At 40.8% G+C, this 27,220-nt stretch overlaps 2 protein-coding genes across 3 annotated transcripts; both read left to right on the top strand.

The window, feature by feature from the left end:
- The first annotated feature begins 7,096 nt into the window (after positions 1 to 7,096).
- On the top strand, positions 7,097 to 11,251 carry LOC121647457 (zinc finger protein 319). The gene is made up of 2 exons (XM_041996975.1): positions 7,097 to 7,429; positions 8,439 to 11,251. The coding sequence occupies exon 2, from the start codon at positions 8,618 to 8,620 to the stop codon at positions 10,373 to 10,375; it is 1,758 nt and encodes a 585-aa protein (XP_041852909.1). The 5' UTR covers positions 7,097 to 7,429; positions 8,439 to 8,617; the 3' UTR covers positions 10,376 to 11,251.
- A 2,124-nt stretch (positions 11,252 to 13,375) lies between these two features.
- csnk2a2a (casein kinase 2, alpha prime polypeptide a) lies at positions 13,376 to 25,881 on the top strand. Of its 2 annotated transcripts, none has more exons than XM_041997075.1 (13): positions 13,376 to 13,622; positions 15,111 to 15,487; positions 15,580 to 15,691; positions 15,920 to 16,021; positions 16,151 to 16,201; positions 16,381 to 16,440; positions 19,871 to 19,954; positions 20,554 to 20,664; positions 20,747 to 20,848; positions 22,849 to 22,949; positions 23,812 to 23,960; positions 24,434 to 24,521; positions 25,465 to 25,881. In XM_041997075.1, the coding sequence occupies exons 2-12, from the start codon at positions 15,381 to 15,383 to the stop codon at positions 24,505 to 24,507; spliced, it is 1,053 nt and encodes a 350-aa protein (XP_041853009.1). In that variant the 5' UTR covers positions 13,376 to 13,622; positions 15,111 to 15,380; the 3' UTR covers positions 24,508 to 24,521; positions 25,465 to 25,881. The 2 variants fall into 2 exon arrangements, with proteins under 2 accessions (XP_041853009.1, XP_041853091.1); XM_041997157.1 differs by having other exon boundaries at positions 13,609 to 13,734.
- The last annotated feature ends 1,339 nt before the right edge of the window (positions 25,882 to 27,220 follow it).

Raw genomic sequence — 27,220 nt, 5'->3', positions numbered from 1 at the left:
GCCTGTCTGGTGACATCGATAGAAAATATAATGCAGATTACCTATACGTGGAAATGAGATAATTATAATTAAGTTGTGACCATGTATTATTTGTTGGAAAATCTAAAACTGCACCACAAGCTCAGTAGCAAGCTCCTTTATGATTAAAGCACACATCAAACACGGATTATTTTAACTTGCTTTTTTTCAATTTTAATCTTAGGTTGAATTACAATGATGTCATAATTAGAAAGAGACACTTCATTCAAGCGTATGATTTAAAACGTAGGGGCACAACTTAACTATGTCATTCCTACCACTTAAGATTTATACTTGATCGGTGTGCACCTCCTTGGCGTGCACCTCTTCCAGATCTGACCTGCAGCCCTGATACACAGCACAGTTACGGGAAGTACTCTTTAGTTAGTTTGTGATTACGTGTTTCCGAATTTCTGGATCTTTTTCCTGAATATGTGCGGTAATCAACATTTTTTTGTTTGCGCTGTAAATTTTTTAATGGAAGAATTATTTCTTCGTTTGCTTCCACAAGCTTGTGAACACACTGCACCATGTTGCCATCAGAAATGAAGTGAATAATCGAAAGAACTCTGCCCTGTAGAGTTTACCAGCCAATACCAGCTCAGATTCAGAAGAGAAACTGCAATATGACGCTGTAACTCTGTGCGTGAGGACGAGAGCACATTTCACCACCGTACGCAGACACCGTGCTATAAATATAAATAAATCCAGCTTTAGTCGCATCTCTTAGAGTGAATAAGACACATAAAATGATAAATAGTTTAAAGATGCACGTGGTGATATAATGATTTGGTGTTTCCCAGATTAACTGGTATTTCTGGGCTCCTAACCTGTCCATTAATTGATTTTAAATCAACCATTATTTTATTTTCCTGAGATAAAAAAAAATCAAAGCATTTGTAAGGTTTACAAGTTGATCCAACTCTGGAATGGCTCTCTATCCTGCACTAGCTGGTTGAAAGGGGATGTGAGTCATCTCGGGGCACTTTGCGTGGAGATGCACCAGATAATTCCATTTTTGAGCAGCACTTGGCAGCATTTGGGGGGAGAAACCTCCGGCAGAACCATGCTCAGGGAGGGCGGCCATCTGCCTCAACCGGTTTTGAAATGACAGCAACAGAGAAAATAACTACAGAGACTACGAAGAAACCACTAACAACTTTACAAGAAGGACAATTAACTAACGCTCCACAGAACACAGTAAGAACCCATGAGCTCCCACAGTCACGCCTCTACTGAAAATACCCCCCAGGTGAAGCCAGAACCTGGATTTTAGTAAGACTTAAAAGGGCAAGAAGATGAATTATTCTTGTGCTCTTAATGAAACACTAAATAATTTAACAAAGTACCGGATGCAGTCCATGGTTTGGTCCATGCAGACAGAGATGGTGATGGGCAATAAATTCAAATCCAGAGGGGTTGAAAAGAAGGGGGAGAGAGTTTTAATAATAATCTGGTTCTTTCAGAATTTACAAACGGGGTCACTATGAGACAAAAATCTCTGGACATTTAGTTTAAAATGATTTGAAGTCAGCAAAAGGAATAAAAGCATCTCTCAGTAGAGAAAATCTTTCTACACAGAGTTGCACTCTGTTTTTTTATTCTTAAAGTTGTATTATTATTTTGTATTTCTATCTATCTATCTATCTATCTATCTATCTATCTATCTATCTATCTATCTATCTATCTATCTATCTATCCATCCATCCATCCATCCATCCATCCACCCACCCATCCATCCATCCATCCATGGCCCTGAGATGGACTCGTGACCTGTCCAGGGTGAACCCTGCCTCTCACCTGTTAAAATGCTGGGGTAGGCTCCAGCTTATGTGACCTATACTGGATAAAGTGGTACAGATAATGATATATTATTATTATTATTATTATTATTATTATGTGTTTTCACTTGTACTTTTGACTGTCTTCTTTAGATAACCTTGAATGTGTTTGGTTAGTTTAAAACTTTCAGTCATTTAAAGGGTTAAACTGGTTGAGTGGGAGTATAGAGGCACTTTTAAAGGCAAAATAAGTAGCATTGACACCTACCGTTTCAAATGAGAACTGCAGTCGAAAGAGAAAAACAGGAAGAGCGTTCTTGTTGTTGTTAGGCAACAGTGGGGAGTTGCATATGATTTATTAAGGAACCAGGAAGTTGGAAAGAGCTTCACATTGCACTCAACTTATTCCGGCATGGAACTCTTATTTTGAAGGAGAAAAACTTGACAAAGACATTGTTGATGTAGGAGACAGATTGTTTATAGGGAAGCTTCCCTCGCAGCAAATGTGGACATTTTAAATTACTTTTAAGGAAAAAATCCTAATTATTCAGCCTTTAAAGATACAGTCCAATTCAAACTAATTCAGTCCAATTCACATCAAATTAATTATAATCCACATGAGTTTAATTCATCATTTTTGTGCCCATATAAAGCCAGATTATAAAAACTTTCCTTGCTAATGAAACCATCCTGAGCATACACACTGGCAGTAAACATTGCAGAAAAACTCTTATTTAAAAGAAACTTCCATCAAAGCTAGGAATAAGAACAATAATATAGTGTTTCTCAAAAGTGGGGTGATACTGCCCCCGAAGGGGCGTTCAGAGACCGCCTGAGGGCGGTGGGAATTATATTCTTAAAAGGGGGGTGTTGGTAATCTATTGTTTGACTTTCATGATTGACACTTAGGCTTTATCATCCACTCACAGTCAGAAGTGAGGGCTAGTTCCCAAATTCACCATAGTCACAGCAATGATGATCCAGAAAGAAGTGAAACCAAAGGTAGTATATTATAGAAAAACGACAGGCTTGAGCCTAAAAAAACTTTCTTTATATAAACAACCTGAACCTTTGTGAGTCATTTCCAGTTAACAGAGTCAAAGCAGTAGACTTTAGCAGCGTCTTTTTTCACCTGGAATCTAAGTTATTCTCACAAAACAGAAAAGGTAAGACACACTTCATGTTTTTTTTTTTTTAATAAAGATTTTGTGGTTTTAATTGTGCTTCATTTAGGTGGCAATACTCAGTAGAGGCTTTCAGCCAAGTTTCTTCCAGTCATTTTGATATGTTACAAGACCGGGGTTTCGTACGTGCACAAAGATTGTCTGAACTGCAGCATCTGGATTCAGCCAGGTCCTCTGGATGCAATCCAAGTGCAGCATATGAGGGACCATATTTAGCTCACCTGGCAGTGCAGGTTTCATGGCAACCATTCCCCAGTTCGGTTGGTACTGACCTTGGTCTATAAAGACCACGGGGGTCTATATAAAATCATCTTAAAAATGTACCGCAATTACTTGGATTTGACGGCATCAGGAGTACTACGGCTGAAATAACCTGCTCTGCAACCTGCAGTGGAAAAACTATCAGATAAGCATCAAACACAGAGCTCACACTAACTTAGTGTGATTCATGTGTAGCAGCATCACTGATTTCTAATGGATGCTTGTGATGCTGTTTGTAAATAAGACCTAATTTGATTTTCATTTTGCTAAGCATAGTTTGTTTCACTGCAGGATTTTTATAACATAACTCAATAATCAACATCAGACATTCTGGAAAGGCAAACTACATTTACACTGCAGATAAATATATAGAAATAAATAGATGTAGAGTCTGGACAGCACAGATCAGACCCAGTCCACTTTCTGTGTTGTCCAGATGATGTTTTCAGTAGCCTCAGTCTGTGTGATCATCTCACATTTCATCCCACCTTTACATCACTGAAGTGAGAGAGACATCGCAATCTGTACAAGAAGAGGTGGACGCAGTAAAATGTAAACAGTGGGTAAAACAATATTATATCATAACTTTGTCTGTGATTCCACAAAAACTTTAAATCTGGTACACATGCTGACATGTGGAGCATCCATATTGACTTCCTTTAAACAGCGCGATGCGTGAGACATCACATCTTCCTCTGTACATGCGGCTACTTCAGGGCTGTAGACTGTTCACACTGTAGTCTGACAGAGGTCAGATTTGAATTATAAGGCGAACAACCATGCAAAATAAATGAAGAGATCTTAGCTAAAGATGGAATCTTTAAAGAGAAACTTAGTGCATCATGGGACATCCCCCAGCACCCTTGGCCTATAGCAGCATAACTAAAGGGACCGCTAAGGGTTACCCTAACTATAAAATTTATCAAAAAGAAAAGATTTGAAGCCTGATTTAAGGGTAGATGTCTGCATCCAGAACCCACCCCAGTTCTTATTGGTCACGTTTATTTCCATGGGAACCAAGGTAAACACCTGGCTTCTTGCTTTTATTACTATATGTATTATTATTCTTTATTATTATTGAGTTGGGTTAAATATTGTCATGAAATGTGAATTTGTGTTTTTTAAATAATGACAGAAGGTGACACTTCAAACAGTGGACTTCAGCAGCAAGAACAGCTGCAGCTGTGTTGATTAGTCTTTCTGTGTGGTTTACTCTGCATGTTTAAAGTATTTTATTTCCTTCTGAGACAAAGGACTTTCTGAGTTTGTAATTAGCTCTTTGTCAAAGTTCAAATGTTGTTTAATATTCTAAAAACATCACACAACATTGTGTTAAACACGGGGGTCCCTCAGGGATGCGTTTTATCTCCCATCCTCTTCCCCATCTACACAAATAACATACCCTGCAGCACGGACAATATGACACTCCTGAAATATGCAGACAACATGACTTTGGTGGCTCACCTAACCAATTCCATCAGTCTAGCAGCATATCACCAGCAGGTGGACTCATCACCTCATCAGAGTTCACTGAAACTGAACATTTTCAAAAGGAAGGAGCTCTGCTGCTGCAGGAGAACATCTGGAGATGCTGCACACACACTGCTCCAACCACTGGAGATTAATGGGCACGTAGTGGAGCAGGTGGAGCATTTTAGATACCTGGGCATTAAGACTGACAGAGCACTGTCCTTTTCTGACCACAGCAGCAGCATCTTTAAAAAGGCTTAACAGCACCTCTTTCTGCTGAGAAAGCTGATGTCCACGCGATGCTGCAGAGCCGTGTCAGCCAAGACAGCCCTACAGCATCCAGAGCCTTAAGGAACTCTGGGCGGACCTCATTCACCCCCGGGGCCCTGCCACCGAGAAGCTTTTTAACCACCTCAGCCCCAGAGACGGGAAAACCAACACCAGGGTCCCCAGACTCTGCTTCCTCATCGGAAGACGTGTTGGTTGGATTGAGAATGTCGTTGAAGTATTCCATCCACCGCCTCACAACATCCCAAGTCGAGGTCAGCAGCCCCCCATCCCCACTGTACACAGTGTTAATGGAGCACTGCTTTCCCCTCCTGAGCCGCCGGATGGTGGACCAGAATCTCCTCGAAAGTCCGACAATACGACTACAAAGTCGATCATCAAACTGCGGCCTAGAGTGTCCTGGTGCCAAGTGCACATGTTGAAACTCTTATGCCTGAACAAGGTATTCGTTATAGACAATCCATGATGAGTGGAGAAGTCCAACAACAAAACACCACTCCAATTTAGATCAGGAGGGCCATTCCTCCCAATCACGCCCCTCCAGGTCTTGCTGTCATTGCCCACATGGGCATTAAAGTCCCCCAGCAGAATGAGGGAGTCCCCAGAAGGAGGGCTCTCTAACACCCCCTCCAAGAACTCCAAAAAGGGTGGGTACTGCTGTTTGGTGTATAAGCGCAAGCAACAGTCAGGACCATTCCCCCCACATGAAGGCGGAGGGAGGCTACTCTTTCTTCCACCGGGCTAAACCACAACGTACAGGCACCAAGTCGGGGGGCAATGAGCATGCCCACACCACCTCAGGCTCCTTCCCCGCCAGGTAGGTGACATTCCATGTCCCTAGAACTAGCTTCTGCACCTGAGGATCAGACCGCCAGGGTCCCCACCTTTGGCCGCCGCCCAGCTCACATTGCACCAGACCCCTATGGCCCCTCCTGCAGGTGGTGAGCCCACGGGAGGTGGGGCCCATGTCACCCTTTCGGGCTGAGCCCGACCGAGCCCCATTTGGCAAAGGCCCGGCCACCAAGCGCTCGCCTCCGTGCCCCGCCTCCAGGCCTGGCTCCAGAGAGGGGCCCGGGTGTCTCACGTCTGGGCAAGTGAAACCCGGGTTCATGGTTTGTTGTCATCACAGAGGTGTTTTGAGCGACACTTCGTCTGGTCCCTCCCCTAGACACCTGTTTGCCATGGGTGACTCTACCAGGGGCATAAAGCCCCCGACAACATAGCCACTAGGATCGTCAGGACACACAAACTCCTCCACCACGGTAAGGTGGTGGCTCAGGGAGGAATAAAGACATCATTTATTCCAAATGCAATCAACATATTAAATAAGTTAAAATTTTTAGCTATGTTGGTGTGTATTTTATCTTTTTCATTGATTTTTTAACTTGTGTGTTTATATTTTCTGAGCTGTTATTTCAAAGACAAATTTCCACTGCTCTGCAATGGACAATAAAGTTTTTCTAAGTCTAAAAGATTTTTGTCTTTGACACTGAAAAGAGTTCGAAGCTGTTATGTAAGGGTTTCCTGACACACACACACACACATATATATATCTATATATAGATATATATATAGATCTATATATCTATATAGATCTATATATATAAATTCTGCTGTAATATTCAGCAATGTCACATTTTTTATTTACAAATGACACTTTATGGAAGCTCTCACTGATTCCTGCTAACTCACTGCATGGTTTTGGTGTTGATATTCACAATTAAGGGAGTGGGAGGGACCACAGATTTGTGGTCTGTGTGATTGTATATGGGCTGATTTGGGCCAAAATTCCAGAGCCGTTTTGTTTGTTTTTTATTTTTTATCCCAGTCCACCGCTGCCTTTAGCCATGACTGGGGCCTTGGTTTTCAGACTTGTAGAATTAATCTGTACTTGCAGATTTGATTTGATCCTGTACTTCTTGTTACGCACAGATGTGAAGATAAAAGTTACAAAACATATGTAGGAGTAATAAAACTGGAGATACAAGACGTAAAATTAATGTTCCTATCTTAGCTCTGTAGTGAAAATGACAGTTTAGGGATGAGACTTTTTACACGGGGTGTCTGAGGGAAACACTACCCTCTGCTGACCCACCGGAGTACTGCACTTTCTGCTGTGTTAACAAGCCCCTGGCCGCCTTTGTGTTTGTTTGAAAGCGATTCAAGGAAACTCTGTGAGCAGTTTATCACTACCGGGGCTCGTTTTGGGTTCCTCGGCGCTCCTCCAACATGAAGCGACTTTAGCAGGTGCTGAACAGCGGCAGCAGCTCGCTGCGTGGCGGTTTCCGGTGTCCGTCCGTCTGCTGGAGGATGGCGTCCGGCTCCGACCGCATCCCCTTTACCGCCGGTCCTCCGAGTCCCGAAAACACCCACCGTTGTCGACCCCAGGTCAGAGACGACAGCGAAAAGCATCGATAAGTAGCTCGGGTAAGTTATTGTGGAATGTTCTGGCTGTAAACGAGGGTGTTTGCAGATGTGCAGGGCTCTGATGCAGGAGGCGGATTTTCCCCCCGCTGCTCCGGGTAGGCCTGGTTTGATCTGGGTCCGTTTGCAGCGCAGGCTCGCATCAAATGTTAGACCAGGTATTGTGGCCTTTTATAAAGCGGCATTTTGAGCCGAGCTATGTAGCTTACAAGCTTGCATCGACCACCTCTTATTTGTTTCAACTCGCTTGCTTTGTGCATTTCATTACACTGTGTTTCCGGGCATTATTGTATTTTTTATGAGAGGAGCTGGTGTAATTTGGGAAAGAGGTCCAGTTGTTTAGCATCGTTAGCTACAACTAGCTGTGGTTAGCCATTAGCTATCGCAGCTGACAAGCTAACGTCTGATAGCGAACTGCATCCTGTAACAGAAGCAATTTTATGGCTTTCCTTATAGAGATTTCATTAATCTAAACGAAGCAGACAAGACGCATTGTCAATTAGCCGTTTGCAAAAATTATATTGAACATTCAGTTGAGATTTTGAGCATTTCATGCCCGATTTACGTTTCAGGAAATAGACCGAGCCCATTAATTCAGTTTTTTTTATGAAGCTCGAAGCTAGTTCAGCTGACAGTTATTTTTTGTGGGCTAGCTTGCAGTATAAATACCTCGGGTTTGTATAAACTACCACAGTAGCTGCCTCACTGAAAACAATACTTCAACACTAGTTTGACATTTGTTTCGTGGATAATCAAGAAATAAAGCTTAAGGCCACAAAAGCTGTTTTTTCCAGATTTATCTTTACCACAAATTAGACTTAAAATGTAAACATTTTCACTTCCGTCTCACGCTGATTATTTTAGCTTTGCTTGTTTGTAAAGTAAACTAAATCATGAATGTTGCTGTCACTACAGTAGTGATTACTCACAACCTCCAATATATGTTCTAAGTATAATCTTGCATATTTGTTGTTTTACATAATTTTTCCCTTTTTATTCTGCTTCTCTCCAGGTTTTCTCCCTTATCTCACAGAACGTGTGCAAGCACAGATATAGCACTGAGCTTTCCTCAAAGGGCTGGCTACTATTTCTAAAACTACGTCCCGCCCTCCTCCTCCTCCTCCTCCTGTCAGATTGGGACAAAAATCCTCTTCTTCTAAGCACTAAGCTTTTTACATCCAAAGTGGAAGGATGACAGAGGCATGGCAGCAGCAACACGCAGTGGCTCCACCCTCTGTTGTGCACACACTCCCCCAAGGAACTGACAACCCTCTGGGCTGCACGGTGTACGGGGTTGTCCTGCAGCCAGATGCCTCCCTTCAGCAACCCCAGCACCCTCAGCAGCACACTGTACAAACTCAGCAGCCTTCCTTACAAGTAGGGGGCGACAGAGGGCACAAATGTGGAGCCTGTGGTCATGACATTTCTCATCTGGCCAACCCTCATGAGCATCAGTGCATGGTGACCCAAGACCGATCGTTTCAGTGCACACAGTGCATGAAGATTTTCAGCCAGGCGACAGACCTGCTGGAGCATCAGTGTGTGCAGGTGGAGCAGAAACCTTTTGTGTGTGGTGTTTGTAAAATGGGCTTTTCGCTGCTCACCTCTTTGGCTCAGCATCATAACTCTCACGGCAATGGAAATAATCCAATGAAATGCTCCATCTGTGAGAAGACCTACCGACCAGGCTCTGGAAACGTCACCCCAACCTCGTCGGCAGCCAACCCACAGCAGCCCTCCGCCGGGGAGACGTCCGGTGGTGGTGCAGTAATCAGTGCCTCGTCTCCCCCTACGTTTGAGGCTTCTGCACCAGATAGGCCATACAAGTGCTCAGTGTGCCATAAATCCTTCAGGCATTTGTCTGAGCTGACCCGCCATGAAAGAATACACACCGGTGAAAAGCCATACAAATGTGAGACATGTGATAAAAGCTTCAGCCAGTCCTCACATCTGGCGCACCACCAGCGCACCCATAGCTCAGAGCGGCCGTACAAATGTGCTGTGTGCGAGAAGAGCTTTAAACACCGCTCTCACCTTGTACGGCACATGTACGCTCATTCAGGCGAGCACCTTTTCAAGTGCAATTTGTGCGAGATGCACTTTAAAGAGTCGTCTGAGCTCCTGCACCACCAGTGCCAGCCGGAGGGCGAGAGACCTTTCCGCTGCGGTTCATGTGGGAAGAGCTTCAAGCGGCCGTCTGACCTGCGGCAACATGAGCGCACCCACTCAGAGGAGCGACCATTCCAGTGTGAGGAGTGCCAGATGAGCTTCAAACAGCAGTACGCCCTCGTACGCCACCGCCGCACTCATAAAAACCCAGCTGATCGCCCTTTCAAGTGTAACCTCTGTGATAAGGGGTTCCTTCAGCCGTCCCACCTGCTTTACCACCAGCAGGTTCACGGCATGGAGAGTCTGTTTAAGTGTGCGTCCTGCCAGAAGTCTTTCAGTCAGTCGGGAGAGCTGCTGCGGCATAAATGTGGTGGTGAAGTGGAGAAACCCTACAAGTGCGACGTGTGTGGCAAAGGTTACAAAAAGAATTCGACACTGCAGCGCCACCAAAACACTCACTGTACGGAGAAGCCGCTGAAATGCTCCCTGTGCGACAAGCGCTTTGTGTCGTCCTCTGAGTTCGTCCAGCACCGCTGCGACCCGACGAGGGAGAAGCCACTGAAATGCCCAGACTGCGAAAAGCGCTTCAGGTACTCATCGGAGCTTCAGCGCCACCGCCGGGTTCACACGGGGGAGAAGCCTTTCAAATGCGCCAACTGTGACAAGAGCTTTAAGCAGCGCGAGCACCTGGCCAAGCATCAGAGCGTGCACTCGCGCGAGACACAGTTTAAATGCGTCTGGTGTGGAGAGCGTTTTGTTGACCTCACCGCTCTGCAGGAGCACACAGTCCAGCACACCGCAGAAGGTGAGAGCTTCCCCGAAGCTCCTTGTATTCCATGAACTGAGCTGCTCCTCGGCTCCAGCCTGCAATCATGACATTTGCCCGAGAGGAAACGTGTGCCAGCCTCTGCTTATCCAGTTGTAATGAATAAGAAGCTCCAATTTATTATGATTTTAGTATCAGTAATATTATGATTTTAGTGTCAGTAATGTTGAGACTCAGTTCATCGTCACCCTTCGTTGAATCAAAAACAGAACAACAGAGGGGATTAGGATTCCTCTTATTATGTTGAAAGAAGGAAAAGAAATTTTAACCAGACTGATAAAGATGTGAAACATAAAAAATGTGGGAAGATCTTGAGTTTGTTTATAGAGTGTGGGACCTTAGTCTGTGGTTGCATGTGGTTCTCTGTTGTGTATCGATTCTGTTGTTGAGAAAGATGGCCCGAACATCCAGACAGTCGTCCGATTTGTGAGTGCTCTTGTGTCGGCTCCTCTGCAGTCCATGTGCCTTTTTTTTTATTTTTATTTTTTTTTTGTTTCTTTCCTACTAGTCAATCATTTTGTGTTTTTGTTGAATTTCATGTCCAGTAAAGCTGAAAGTTGCCCCTCCCACCCAGCGGCTGGCGCGAGCAGCAGTATCTTCTCACATACTAGACCTTAGGTAGTATCATCTGTTTGTGCATGAGTATTTATCCCACCTTAATATCACTGTTGTATTATAGGTTTGGTTTATTTAGGAAAATATTCTACGAGGAAGAAAAAAGAAGAGTAAGAAGAAAAAAACAAGTGGATTTGTGAAAATGTATAGACAGTGTCCTATAAAATCTGTGTTGTTGCATCTTTGTATTAAAACAAATGACATCTAGTTAACTAATCCATACCTATCATGTCATACAAACACTTGAGTTGTGCAATAAAACGTGCACAATGTAATATTTATGACTACTGATTCTTGGAATAGTCTGCTCTGTTATATTATAGATTGTGTGTATACGCTATGTAAACATTGAAGACTGTATAGTGCTTATGTTACCTGCTTTTCTATTCACTTATGAATGAGCTTGCTGTATTTTTGCAAGCAGCTTAGTTTCATTTCCAGAAGGATTATCATGAGGTTTAACCCAACAGACTTGAAGGCATTATTTTGCTCACTTGCCTCAAACTAGCTGCATTAGTTTCTGTGATAGATTTAACAAAAGTTGTTGTTTTTTTTGTGAATTGGCCTTGTATTATTTTTTCAACAGCCTCTTCTTGGTCCAAACCAGACTTAAATAATCCGAGTAGCCTCAAAGTTGCCACTTATGTGTCGCTTTATACAAACGATACAGTTAAAAGAGAAAAAAGAAAAAAAAAAGAGAGATGTGTGTACTTTAGTTTACTGTGTGGATTTCTATATTCTATACAATCTTTGCAGTATATTTAAAAAAGGGGTTTTGGAGTTAAAAAATCATTGATGAAACGAGTTACAGGGGCTGGGTATTCAGTGGGTGGGATTGGGGACTGTGCCAAGGTTTAATTCCTGGTGAGTCTGCTTCAAAAGCTCTTGTTTGGAGTCTAAGGGGAGTGAGTGTAATGAAGCAAACGGTTATCACAGATTCCTGTTCATACTGTATATTAAAATAAACCACCCTTATAATAAGAAAGGTGTATTGTTTCTGTCATAGCTTCTGAATTCTTTTTTATCTGTTTTGATCAGAGATGGCTTAATTTATGTATTTACAGGCACTTATGAGACTTTATGACCAGCTGAGAACTTCTGTGGTTCACCTTCATGAACCAAAAATAAAAGCTCCCAGTAAGTAACAACCACCAGCTTGTAATCTTAATGGGAATCATTGAAGCACGCCTGACTCGACTGGAAAGAGTCAAATAAAATAAAGATTGATTATATGGTTTCTAAAGGGGACTAGATCACAAATGAGAACCAAACTGACATTGGTGAAATTTAATGTTTAATTTCAGTGTATAATGTAGAGCACTTGTAGTTTTATTGTGATTTTTTTTACATGAATTCCCCAGAATAATTATTTTTCACTTTCCTTTGCAGCCCGTTCTCTAAGAAGTCACAGAAAAAGCCGAAAGAAGTTTGAGAACTCATGCTTACACATCATCAAATCCTGCAGGCATTTTACTTAAAAAATGCATTTAAAAAACTCAATATTTATTTATATAGTGTATCTGGCCTTTGATTCAATCCTGAGGGTCAGGTGACAGTGGATGTCAGTGCATTTTGATGCTAAGGCTGCCATGGTTGTCAGTTAAGCTAATAATTTATTCAATGCTTCTCCAGTTTGTGCCATTTACTTTTTCCAACCTTATGTTGCGCTTGTTCCAAAATTTTGAGATGTGTTGCTGCTTTTTAATTCAAAATGAGCTAATACTACCATTCTATCTTTATAGAGTGTCCAAACATTTTTGGAACTTGGGGTGGACTTATTTAAGAAATGTAATGTCAAAGCACACAAACTTGCATGATGCAGAACTTAAAGCCATGCTGTTGTGATACAACATGCGAATGACAGTTCTGTATCATGCAAATAAATTTGCTTTGGCATTACATTGATGAAATAAGCATAATTTATCTGAAAGAGACATCTGCATGACAGCAAATGTTCCTTTATAGAAAACAATATAGCATGTATAACAGCATTATGGTTTTAAGTGAGCCTAGGCATTGATTTTTTTTTTTTTTTTTTTGCCTTTATTTAGAGATATTTGGTTCTTCATCAATCACTGTTCCAAGTAACAAAATAGAATTGGAACAATTGAAATTTTTACCAAGTAAGATGGAAACCATTTAACTTTACAAGAACAGTTTAGTTGTCTCATTTCGACACACGCTGATTTGAAACTATTTTAATGTAAATTCAAGGCTTAAATTATTTGAAAATTCAATTGACGTTTTAAAGCATTTAAGAATAGACAAAAGCTATTTGGAAGCCTTATTGTAAAGTCATTTCAATAATATGGGACTTTATCAATTTATTTACCTTTTAGACACCTTTTTAGATGTTTATACTTCTGCGGCGATCAAGCTTCAGGTCGGTGTACTTCCGGGTGATGTTTACTGCAGAAGGGAAGACCATCCAGGTTCTGTTAACGAACCGCTGCTGGATGTACCACCACCACCCATCTGTCAGAATCATTAAATCACTCACACCGCCAACATTGCACAATTTATCGATTACTTTTGACCTGGTGGGACGACAATACTGGACGGACATCAAAATACCGCCGACGCTCGCGAGCTAACTGTCGTTGATGACGGGCGGACTTCCTCTGAGCTCGAGCTTTCTACGACGAGGTTAGCCAGCTAACTTTAGCCCTGCTACTAATTTTACTTTATATAAATAACGCCACCGTTAAATAATTGGGATTAATTGTGCTGCATCTACACAACCATGTGAATTCACCAGGTAAAACAATCTATAACGCAGCTACAGTGGGCCATATTTTAAGATTTTAGGCTAAGGAAGCTAGCCAGGGTGCCGTTATTAGTTAGCCTAGTTAGCGTTAGTTGAATTTTTCCTTGAATGATGCTAGCTAATACCGAGATAGTTTAGATGTGGGAAGCTGAACGTTAACACGACTAGTCTTTTATTTAAACTGTAGGTTGTAGTTTCGAGTGTTTTGGACTTCGAAATGATTCTTAAGGTTTATTAGAAAGCTAATTTTGAGCTTAAGAGAACCTGGTTCAGAACCAGAACAGGCAATGATGGAGAGTAAAACAGGCCTGCTGTTGAAAGCCGTAAATGAGCCACAAACTTCAGCTGATGAATATGTTTTAGAGAAAAACAACATACCAAATTTATATATATATATTAAAAAGATAGACATTTCAAAATTAATATAAAGAAATACATAATATATTTAAGTGATTTGGAGATATGAAACGATCACGAAGACCCCACTGGGTAAAATCTTTGTATAAAGAAAAAAACATGGATAAAATAAATACGCTTACGTTTTTTCAAAAGCCATTTAAAATTACATTAAAAAATCGTTTAAAACTGGCAATAAAAATGACCAAGACAGAAGAGATGTTAAAAGAAAAAATTCAGGGAAACCATTTTTTTAAGAACTCACAATATCCTGGTTTCTGTTTGAGTACTTTTTGACCACAAGTAGATGATGATAACACACACACACACACACCTATTTTTCCTTTCACTTGACAACATTAAATTATTATACTAGTGTTGTTTATATTGTATTATGTTATGTTGTTTGTTTTTCTTCTCTTCCCCCTTTCTTCCTTTCAGGGACAAGAGATGCAAATTAGTTTAATGCTATATTCAAACATCAATGGTTCTGTGTGTCCTTTATGTCGATATGCATTGTCCTTGATAAATAATAAATTTTACAAAGTAAATATTATGGTGTTTGACCAACAAGTTTTGTAATATATGTTGTGGGAAGCTATTTCTGTTATGGGCTGCTAGTTTGATCAAATATTATTTCTCTATTCAAATATTTAAATAGACAAATTTATTCAAAAGTTATTTGAACATAACTTTTTAAAAATGAAATTTGTCACAGTGGAGGACAAAAGCAGCAAATTCTTCTCTTTTTAAAAGGTGAAATCCTCACACTTCTGACTTGCTTGAAAACTGACCTAAATATTTGCATTTATTTTTACTATTTGTTTATTCTTCTCGTTGTTACGTCATATGTGATCTTGGGATTTATTTTAGTCCTTCCGATTATTTATCAGCTAATTGAAAAGTGACCTCTAGGTGAATTGTTATTTAAGTATTAACTCCCAGTTTTTTGTTCTTCCTTTTCCCTGTAGCTGGCGGTTCTTCATCCCATCCTGCCTAACATCCTCCTCAGGGGATTCACTCAATCAGTCATTGTAGCTCTGTCAGTCTGCACAGCAGCTGCATTGGACCAGTCTGCCAGCTTTTATCAGAGGACACAAGCAGTCAAAGCCAATGGTAAGCACGGTGCAGGGATCTTAGAGCCACAAACTCTGCACAGCGGGTGTGCTGCCTTCCAGTATCGAGCCAACAAGTATTCAGAGGAAGGAGAAGGTTCCCAACCCGGAGCCTCAAAGCTAGCAATGCCCGGATCCACACCGGCCAGCAGCAAGGCTCGGGTCTACACCGACGTCAACACACAGAAAAATAGAGAGTACTGGGATTATGATGCACATGTGCCAAACTGGAGGTAAAGTTCAGAGTTGCATGTTAAACCCATGCAGTGATGATCAGCATTTTAAAATCTTTTGATTACTTTAAAAAAGTTTCCACTCTCTCCAGCAATCAAGACAACTATCAGCTGGTACGTAAGCTGGGTAGAGGCAAGTACAGCGAAGTGTTTGAGGCCATAAATGTGACCAACAATGAGAAAGTGGTGGTAAAAATCCTCAAGGTGAGAATTGGCTGTTTTTTTTTCTCTTCCATCCTACCTGATTAATCCTCCCTGGTGGTGTTTATCTTTAGGCCTGTGAACATTAATAAGCATTTTATATGTTAAAATACTAGAAATTTACATTTTCTTTTGTCTGTGTATCTGGATTGATCTTCCTTACTGTATTTTAATTTTATTTGTCCTTTTAGTTATTCTGACTCAATCTCTACCTTCTGTTGTCTCCCTCAGCCTGTCAAGAAGAAGAAGATCAAACGGGAAATCAAAATTCTTGAAAACTTGCGAGGAGGAACTAACATCATCCGGCTGGTGGACACGGTCAAAGATCCGGTGGTGAGTCAGGGAACCTGTGGTCGCTGTGCTGCATGTCGGCATGCCAGCCGCGTTAATCCAGTCATGCTAATGATCTTCACCTACCTGCTGCTGTCCTAAGTTAAGCCGTGTGTTGTCCTCTCTTTGCAGTCCAGAACACCAGCGCTTGTCTTTGAGTACATCAATAACACAGATTTTAAGGTACTTGAGTTTGGCCAGCATCACATGCAGAACTACCATCCACGCAAAGGCACTGATATCCATTTTTAATAACATGCATAACCCTCCAGTTAATGTTCATGTGTAGAGACCTCTGACATCATTTAACTGATGAGTCCTCAAAGTGTTTTATACACGAGTGTGTTCTCTCTGGTCCACAGGAGCTTTACCAGAAGCTGACAGACTATGATATTCGTTACTACATGTTTGAGCTTCTTAAGGTAAGCTTTCTAAATTAACTGTGAGTGAGATGAGAATATTTTTGATTGAACAAGTAGGGGAGCCTTTGTAAGGGACAACATGAAAATTAGCCCTTTGGCTAAATCTGGCATATTTCAAAATGTTCTTTTTTGTTTGTTTTTATGTGCTCTGTCCTTGTCAAATAAGTAATCTGTACCAAACAAAACGTTTGGTGAAAAATCTACTTAGTGGCTGCTTCCAGCCACTAAGTAGACTTTTCTTTCTCATGTTTTTTCATGGTGTCTAAGCTAAATGAACAAGAAACGTAGGATGAGAGTCAAACGTATTTTGACTGCTGCAGCTTCTTGTCTGTGTGATGTCACCTGCGCTGGCAGGACTTAGTCCAAACGATAAACCTGTGTTTATGGAGTCCGGAACTTCTGTTCTGATAAAAATCTTCCCAAAGTGAATAGCTCTGCAAACGCCACCCTTTTCATTTCTGCATGAACACCAAGACACATCTTATCGTACGACCCAGTGACACAATCACTCGGAGTCCTTGCACTATATTGGCTGTCAGTGCTCACTGAAGTTCTCTACTGCACAGTGGTTCAATAAAGTTAAAACAAACAAACAAAAACTTCAACAGACCAAATAATCAAAAAGCTTCAGAAAATGAAGAAGGAATACCATAACAGAAATAAAACTAGGACAAAAGTAAAGATGGACATGGTGATACATGTCCGTCTTTCCAGCTACCCCCGATGATGCCGACCAAGTACCAACTCCCCTCCGACTTGATGTAAGCTCGTGTTGACATCCTAACATCTTATGGAATTCACCCAGTCATCTGAATACAGCATATCGTTTATTTTTAGGAAACCAAAGGTTGTCATAGAGCCTAACAACGTAACCATCAACTATAAGGTCCAAATCCACACACTGTTGATTTTTGCTTTCCAGGAGTAAAGTCCGCCCACTCTGGTTCTTGTTAAACTGGAAGGCGGGCCAGTTGGCCAGAAAGCACTAAGGTTCTGAGACTCAAGAACAAAGCTGGTGCTAGAATAGCGGTGTCTGTGTGGAAGCACTAGCGCAGACCTCCATCTTTTTCTTCCTCTGCTTCTTTATTGCCGGTGGCTTGCATCTGCACATGCTCCATGTCTTGTTAGTTTTTTGTGTATTTCTATGTTAGCGTTGCAGCACTACTTATGGGCCTGACATTGATACTACAGCGTTTTCACTGGAATTGTGTAGACACACATCTTTCTGGAAACGCTTTCATCTGTACAAATAAAAAAAAAAGAAACAATGGTTTTGTCTCTCTGTGGATGTCTCAAGTCTTACACAAAGTTAGTGACAGCTAAAGGCCCATTTATGCTTGATGTAGAATACGGATAGGGACGACTGAAATGTTTGGTAAAAACAGAAAAAGAAAGGACATTTTCACTGTGCACAGTGTGAAGATAATTCATGGTATTTGGACTAAACAGCTGTGTAGCCTAAAGATACTTCCTCATCAGTGAGGCTAATCAGGAGAAGAAAAAAAAAACTCAACTGATGCTCCCAGCACTCTAGAACAGGGTCACTCAGGACTCGTCAGATCACATGACCTATTTTCATTACTCCAGAGTCCAGTGTTGATCCTACATTGCTTACAGAGCCGCTGCAGCCATCATGGCTCATTCATACTGAACCATTCTGTGGCACGTGCTTCATGATGTGGGGTTGTTTCATGTGGTCAGGACAAGGTTGGGCACAAAAGAAAGAGGTGAGCCAAACTGGGAAAGCAGTTAGTTTGATTGTCACAGTAAAAGATGGTCTCAGATGTTTTCATCACAAAACCTGCAGGAAAATGGATTCTGGAGAAAAATGGATTTTTATTGAATTTGTGTTAAAATGTTAATTACTAATATTTACTTGACAGTTTAGTAATGTTAGGATAGTTACAGTTATTTTAAAGTCTTTGACAGAAAAAATCTCTTTGTTTTCAGTTTTTAAATGTGTACATCGATGCTGTCTGTTAGACACAAACGAGAGTTGTTCCTGTATGTGAATATTTATTTTTTAATTTAGTGAAAGACTATTATGCAGTTGCCATCTCTTCCTTCCTGTATTCAGCAGTGGCACATGTCAGAAAGTGAGGCCACATCATTTAGAAATGAGCATGAATTAAACTTGTAAATGTTAATTATTCTTGCTTTAAAGGACAGTTGTTGGAAAGGATGTCATGAAAACTGTAGAAAAGTCTTGTATTTATTTTTTTCAGGACAGCAGAGACTTAACAGAACAGCTGAAGACATCACTTTGGGCTCCTGTAATTTTTTCCTATTATCCTTTCAAACTGCAAGATCACCGATTCTTTTATTTTGAGCAGTTTCTCTGGAACGGTAGTGTGTAGCTCTGTGGGGTAAATTGTGATTTATAGCTACCCTTTAGGTGACCTACAGAAGTTTTCCAGGCATTTATATCCCTTCCAGGAGGTTTACAATCCATTCGCAAATATAGTGTTTATTCAGAGACATTATATGGTAAATCAACAATGAATTATATATGATTACACCATTATTTTACATTTTCACAAAAAAACACTATCATCACTATGTTGCTTAGAGACTTCTATTTAGACCTGGAAATGATGATGAAGCCCACTTAAATTGAGCTTAAATTGACGGTAATGTCCAATCAGGAGCAGGCAAAGATCAACAAGTGAGCAGAAAGTTCTATGTGTGTCTGAAAAGAGCAAAAATAATTGTTTATCTCTGGAAAAAAGACGTGAGAAAATGAAAAGCAGATGAGAAAAGGCTTGGTCACTGTTGATTTGTGTGTTGTTTCTGCAAAGTACTGTTGGTAATAAATTCTCTGTTTTGATTGGCCTTTATGCTGCTATATGTATTGATACACAGATTTGACTTAATTTTAGCCTCATAATCTGACAACTGAGGCTTTCTTGGGGGGCGGTGGACCTGTTTGTTGACTGATTAAAAGGGTTGAGCTTCTACATACATTTTTACATTAAATCAAAGCAAAAAACAGGTGAATTGAAAAATAACATGTTGGAGTTTTAAAGGTTAATGATAAAAAAGCTTCTGTATCAGCAAGTATGAACTGGGTTTGTTTTGGAAATAATTATTCTTCACCTCCCAATAGGTGAATAGTTAAATATTCTTCTTTCTTAAATGTTTACGTAAAGGCTGATCCTCAGGAAAGTGGTCCTTCATGCATTTACACTCTAGTAAGAATACGTACACATAAACCAGGGACCGAAGTTATCTTTGTTCATCCGCATCGGATCATCATTGGCCTGCTTTATTAAAAATATTCCAGTGACCCCATAACTGATATCCACAGGAAATTATGATTTGTTTGTACCATTATTATAAAAACACCAAGTTTTAAACACACTGGATCACATTTGGATGAAAAACCAGCTCTACAGAGTAGATAATATTTTGCTGAATTGTGTGCTTTCAGGCTCTGGACTACTGTCACAGTATGGGCATCATGCACAGAGACGTGAAGCCTCACAACGTGATGATTGACCACCAGCTGAGGAAGGTGCTGCTCATGCTTTTATTTATTTTGTATACCTGAACTGACTCAAACTGAATCCTTATAGCTCCTCTTCACCAGTTCCTTGATCTGTGAAGTAATATGTGAATGATGCAGCATTCATTTATCTTATTAATAATGCACCAAATGCTGCTCTGCACTTCCATCCACATTATACACCATTATGTCCATGTGTCCATACAGTTTTGTTTTAGACATGGCTGTCAGGACGATGACGAGTCTAGAGAGGAAATTTCAGACTGATGTCTCACAGCTCCAGTCACACAAAGGCTTCTGTTTAGAAAGAAATGTTTTTCCTCTTCAACGTCATCAGACATCATCTGCTTCTCAGTCCCTGTTACATTTAAAAGTAAATCTGACTACTTTCTATGTTTCAAGAACAACCCTTAATTTACTTAGGGTAAGCCACGGATCATGCATGAAATTATTTAAATGACTTCTTAATCACTGCTGGTTTGCCCGCTGAAAATTCAGCTAAAGCTGCTGCTTCCTTTAGAAATAACAGAACAAAAAAAGACAGAAGAATGTGACTGCTGTTTCGCTCGACAGAGACCCTGATTAAAGATTGTTTCCTCATGTCACAGCTTCGTCTCATAGATTGGGGTTTGGCTGAATTTTACCATCCCGCTCAGGAATACAATGTCAGGGTGGCCTCGCGCTATTTCAAAGGCCCCGAGCTGCTAGTGGACTATCAGGTACTTGCATTTATTTTGGTATTCAGTCTGTCTGTCTCTTCTTTGAAATTGTTTTTAATTTTTTTTGTTGTTGTTGTTGCAGATGTATGACTATAGTTTGGACATGTGGAGTTTAGGCTGCATGTTGGCCAGCATGATCTTCCTGAAGGAGCCGTTTTTTCACGGTCAAGACAACTACGACCAGGTATGAGCTCAAAGGAAGGAGCTGAAAACTGTTACTAAATTATAGGAAGAGTTAAAAAATTAACCTTCAAAGTTCTGGTTTGATAGGATGTAACGTCAGGTCTTTTATGTAAATATAGACATGTGTGGTATCCACTAAAATTCCAGAATCTCAGCTAAAAGGTCATTAAAACCATTTCTGTAACCAATACACACAGTTAAGACAACAATTAAAGAACAGGGTAACAATGTCTGCAAAAATAATGTAAACAAAATATGGATCAACCTGTTCAGCCCGCAGCAAAGACAGACAAACGACACCTTTACTGAAAGTACAGAACTGTACGTTTTGTTATGCTCGAACCAGGATTCACTGAACCAGAAGCAAAAGAAGCCAAAATTCTGCTTCATGTTTATGAAACATCGTCATGACTTCTGTCTTCCCTTTGCTGTCTGGTCTCCAAAGCTTGTGCCCAGCAGGATAAAACTACATTTGAGGAAAAACTTCATTTCCCAGTGTTATTGAGAGCAGTTTCCCATCCAAAAACACAGTTTTCTGCTCGGATACATGCATTTGATAGGGTGAACACAGGCGTTAGTCACCTGTGTCAAATATTTCCCTCCTCACTGTTGATGGATGACATCAGCGTAATTCTGTTGGATCACATGATTAAAATGAGGGCCAGTTATGCAAATCGGCCGTTCAAAGCTGGAGTTACGAGGAGGTTACCCCTCATAATTCAGACTTATAGAAAGCATGTACTGTATCCATGTTTATGCATGTAATCACCTATTTGCAGTACTTTATCCACTTTGTAGCAACTTCTGGAATAAATAGCCTCCTAAAACAAAGGCTGCACTACAGAACTGTTCTCCAGCAACGTTGGAGATGATCTTAAAGACGTTGGGACAGTTTTGTGTCTCAGATTCCTCATCGTATGACAAAGACCTAACTCAATGTCAAATTGTGGTGAACTGATTAACACCTAGCCATCTCTTTACTAAAACCTTTGTAACTTTGCTGTTTGACTTCAGCACAATGTCCTCATGTTGATTCATGGAGTTTGTCTACTGCAGCAAATTTTCAATGAGGTTATATACTATAAAATCCTTTCCTATGTTCCATCATCATTTACTTTTACACAGTGGCTTCTGCAGTGATACCTCCCTCTCTAATAGAATCTCGAGTGTCGCCTTTATGTTGATCCCAAAATGGTTTGCACAGAATTTGTAATTGCAGAGAAATACTGTTTTTTTTGTTGATGTCATTTTAAGCTTAAACCCCTAAAAGACCCTTGGGCTTAAGGGGTTTGAAAGATTAGAGACATTAGTGTCAGCCCATTATTCTTTGAATTATTGTGTATGGTGGCATAAAAACACCTCATGATGCCTCAGACGATCCTGCAGTGTAACGTATCTCAGCAGCGCCCCCTGCTGGGCAGAGTCTTAAACACATTGACAAGTGAAACAACTTGATTATTAACAGACACTGATGTTTGTCTCACAGCTAAAAAAAAGCTGCATGTTTGAGTAATTAGAAATGTAACAATGCTGCAGCTTGTGATTAAAAGACAAATGACAGGATGACCTGTAAAGTAGAGGACAGAAGACTTTCACCAGCAGATAATAGCTTATGCTCAAAACAAAAAAAACTATTTAGAAACAGTGTATATGTATATATCAATAAATTTTAGCTATTTATTTTATCACCATTCTGTGATGTTTACATGACTTATTAAGAATTAACCAGAGAAATGTAAAATTAGGTCCAGACCAGTTGCTGCGGAACAAGGTTAATCTGGGCTTAACAAACACCTTTAGTGCCAACTGACTCTGAAACACTTGCTTTAACTGGATTGAAAATGCCCTCAAGCTCAGCAACTTCAAGTCCACAGACCACAAACCATCTGCTGCTTTTCCTGTTCATAAATAATATGTGATAGTTTGGAAATATAGTGTACAGATAAATGGATGAAAATCTATCCCAGTCAGAACCGTTCTGAGGATGCTTCTTCTCTGCAGCTGGTTCGCATAGCAAAGGTTCTGGGCACAGACGAGCTCTTCGGCTATCTGCACAAGTACCACATAGAACTGGACACACGCTTCAAAGACCTGCTGGGACAGTGAGTATAAGCAGTTTCTGCCTGAAACAAAACAGCCAGAAAGTCAGAGATGTTTAAACAGCTCAGACTCCGGAATCACCTGGAGCCATAACTTCAGGTTTTCTGTTTGTATGTATATATTCCATCTTAAGCTTTTCCAAAAGAAGCAAATGAACCAAAACTTTGATCAGAAAGGTGGTAAAATGTTGGGTAGAGCTAGTTTGAAGTGCAGAGTTTGACTAAATCAATGGATTAAAACTGTATCAAACCATCACAGGAACATTTTTAACTTGAAGGAAAGATTTTTAAAAATTCTGCTTAAAATGTTAGGCCATTTTTATTTAAGCTTTATTTAACCAGGAAGAGCCTCATTGAGATTAGAATATCTTTTTCTAGAGTATCCTGGCCAAGACAAAAAATTAAAAAAAAAAATGTTTTTACAAACGCACAACAAAACGCATTAATTGAGATGTGACTGCCTCCAATCATCCAACAAGCATCCAGTAAGACCATGTCATGAAGTTTCAAGTGTTTGTCGTTTGTTCCAGGCAAAGGAAGCAGCATAAAAAATCCCTTTTTCCCATCTCAGTTCGCACCCTTAGGACTGAAAATAAGGAGAAATAAAAGAAAGAAAAAAAACTCCTGTGAATGAAGACTGTAGGGTCCTGAACTTTTCAGCTAGAGAAGAGTTAAAAGGTAGGAAGGAAGCAGACCAAGAGCAGCTTTGTGAATAAGAACTTGTCAGTGTATGTGAGGACCATCCAACACATTTGTATAATAAAGAATGAGTAAGTGATCTAGAATTTGTGGTGAACCTCAAAGCTTCATGTTGATACAGATTTTGAACAAATCTGCACACCTGATGTTTTCCGTATGTTTCCAGGCAAACACGGAAGCGTTGGGAACAGTTCATCCAGTCGGAGAACCAGCACCTGGTGAGTCCAGAGGCTCTGGACCTTCTGGACAAGCTGCTGCGCTACGACCACCAGCAGAGGCTGACAGCGGCTGAGGCCATGCGACACCCATACTTCTGTCAGTACCACCTGAACGCGCAGCACACATGTGGTTGTTGAAGTGGTTTCTCAGCGGAGTGATTTATGTAGAAAAGCCCGGCCTGAACGCTGGGCAACCAGCAGGTGTAACTCTTGCAGCTACAGATGACTTCATAGAACAAGTGTTGCCTCAGTGAGCCTGAATTATTAATCATTCTTAGTATGGAAAGAGCTGCAGCTCTGTTAGCTGATATTCTGCTACACTGTTCTGGGATCAGGTGAAGCATCAACTTTCAGTACAAACAAGACGACACTGGCACTGAAATGAGAGACGATACATTCGTAGTATTTATTTAAACAGCTCATTTCAGAGAGCTGTAGAAAGTCAGATCAATTTTTCACACTTCTTTTTTAGTGATCAAAGAAATAAACATCCTGGATGGATTTGAGTATTCAAGACCTTTTGTTTCCTGCTGTTTTGTTACAAATAATCTGACTGTGTCTGTCCCTCAGATCCTGTAGTGAAGGAACAAGCGAACGCCAACACAGACAGCACAAAGGCAATAAGCAGCTCCAATGCAACATGATGTCCTGAGAGCAGGTAATAAACACACAGCACACACCGTTTACTGTCATACACACATGGATAAAGGTGTTGGTACCCTCTCTGTTATAGAAGGAAAAACCCACGCTGGTCACTGGAAAAAACTTCAGACTGATAAATGATGATACATAAAAAGTTACTGAAAATGAACTCATGAAAATCAACAATTCACAAGTTGCAGCAGGTTGGGGTGGCCAACGTCGGTCCTCAAGAACCACAATCCTGCAGGTTTTCCATGCATCCCTGCACCAACACACCTGACTCAAATTAAGTGGATCCAACAGCCCATAAGGATCTGCACAATGACTCATTAGTTTAAGTCAGGTGTGTCAGTGCAGGGATGCATGGACAACCTGCAGGATTGTGGCTCTCGAGGACCGACGTTGGCCACCCCTGGTTTAGATCATGTCTCCGACTGCAGCTCCAGCACGGCTTTGCAGAATGTGCTGCAGGTGTCGGAGGGTGTTTCTTCTCCAACACACCTGAATCAACTGGATGGCTCGTTACCAGGCTTCTGCAGAGCAGAATGACTTGTGGATGAGGGAATTCAGCTTTTTGTTTTAGGTGTGTTGGAGAAGAGATGCATCTAAAAGTGGCAGGATGGTAGATCTCGAGGACCGGACATGGGTGCCCCTGCTTTAAACAACCACTTGGGTCGTTCTAGTGTAAACAGAAGGCACCAACAGATTAGTTCGTGTATGTACAGTAACACTAGGCCAGTGTTGATCCACTCATTTAGTTTTTTTTTAGCTTCAGAGCTTCTTCTGATATTTTACTTTGAGCTGTAGTTCTCCAGACTTGCTGTTCATTTTGTTCACTTTATCACAAGGATTTTTGTCCTGAGAATAAGTTAAATAACATTAAAAACGACATTTTTTGTAACCTGTCAGATGTTTAACCTCTGATAACCGACTGATTTAGTTTTCCTCCATCCATTCAGGAAATATCTTTACCTCAACTTGTGACCTTTTCGTGGCAGAAACCCCTGCCTCCACATCAACAGCCATACTGGAGCAAGATGTCAGTTTTTTTGCATACACACACAAACAAACACGCACGGACTAAACTTCTCTCCATCCAAGGCCGGGAATCTGCTGCTTGGTCTGAGTCACAAACAGATCAGAAATCAGATCTGAACCCCTCCTCCGGTCTCCCAACTCCCCGCATCTGTTTTTAAACACAACAGACAAAAAGTGACTGTTTTTGGATCAGTATCAAGCCGTGTTGATGCTGTAAAGACGGTTGCCGTGACCGCAGATCCAGTTCCAGGTTTTAGCACTGAGTGACGTGGAGGCTCTTTTCTGCTATGGATAGAACAAAAGCTATATTGAAAGAGAATAAACCATTTTTATTTAAAGGCCAGTGAGTCGACCTTTATTTGTTGCTCCTCTTCTCAAAATGTGAATGAAATGACACACAGGAACTTCTCTACATAACTGCTCTTACCAAACTACATAAAAAACATCACACAACACAGAACAGTCCTACACAGAAACACAACCTGCTCCAAGGATGGTAGAGGACCCTTATCACACTTTTAGATCTGATGGGATCTAAGAAAATTTGGTTGTGGGCATTCCACAGCTGTTCAATCTTTAGAGTTTTACCATTATGAAGATAGAAAACTGCTAAAAGACGACAGTAAAACCAAACAGTCCAATTATCATAAATTTCTGCTCCTCCGGCTGTGATTCAAGATAAAAACTCAAATTAGCTGCCTACCAGGCCTGCTGCTGTCTTCATACCATTCTTGTGTACAAACTGCTTCATTTACAGGCTGATTTCATAGAAGCGAGGAGTACTCAAGGTAGAAATATGAAATTGGTACCTAAAAGACACATCTATGGAATCTATGGGACTATGCTCCGGTGATTGCAACTTGAGAAAGAAAATATTTTGTATGTCAGTAACCACCATGCTGGTTCTAGGATTTTGCATAATATTGACCCAAATTTAAATTTTCCATCCAATTTTTAAATTTTTAAGGGCAAGAGCACCAGCTCCAGATCTCTTGGGCGAGGGTCCTGCAGGTTTTAGATGTTTCCCTGCTGCAACACACCTGCCTCAAACAAACAACTAAAACCTGCAGGACATGGGTTTAAGAGGTCCAGAGGTGGTGATTCCAGGTCTAAGGCTAAAAAACACTAAGATTTTTTAAAATGGGATTCATACACGTTTTCCATCTCAAGATTGAATACTTTTCTATGCTTGCGGGAGTTCCGTGTAGAAAATAAGGTTTATAACATCCAAACTTGTAAGAAGAAATTCCTGTTATTAAAACTGCTTTATGCAGCTGAGTTCTTCACTTTGGATCCTTCAAGGACGGAGCTCATTTTGCTGAAATACAACTTTGTTCCATTAGATTGGACCCGAGTGGTCCTGGAACTGAGAAGAAGGATGCAGAAGCCGGCTCTAGCAGCAGCGTACATTTAAGCTAGCAGCAAATGCTGCAGAGATGATTGGATGTTAGGAAAAAGTACAGTTAAGTTAGAAGCTTATTTGGATGGTACAGGACTAAAACCTGATGCAGAACTAGAAACTTTTTTTCTGGACTGGAAACTGAAAAACCAGTGAAAACGTTGCTGTTGTAGCTTCATCTTTTCTCAGCCCATTCCTCGAGGCTCTCTGGTGTGTAAAGGTGATCAAGTGTGTGAGAGCTGCAGTCTTACGTCTTTATGTAAACCTAAAATGTGATG

Source organism: Melanotaenia boesemani, chromosome 1, assembly GCF_017639745.1.
Source record: "Melanotaenia boesemani isolate fMelBoe1 chromosome 1, fMelBoe1.pri, whole genome shotgun sequence".
NCBI classification, from domain to species: Eukaryota; Metazoa; Chordata; class Actinopteri; order Atheriniformes; family Melanotaeniidae; genus Melanotaenia; species Melanotaenia boesemani.
This window is presented reverse-complemented; position numbering and strand designations above follow the sequence as displayed.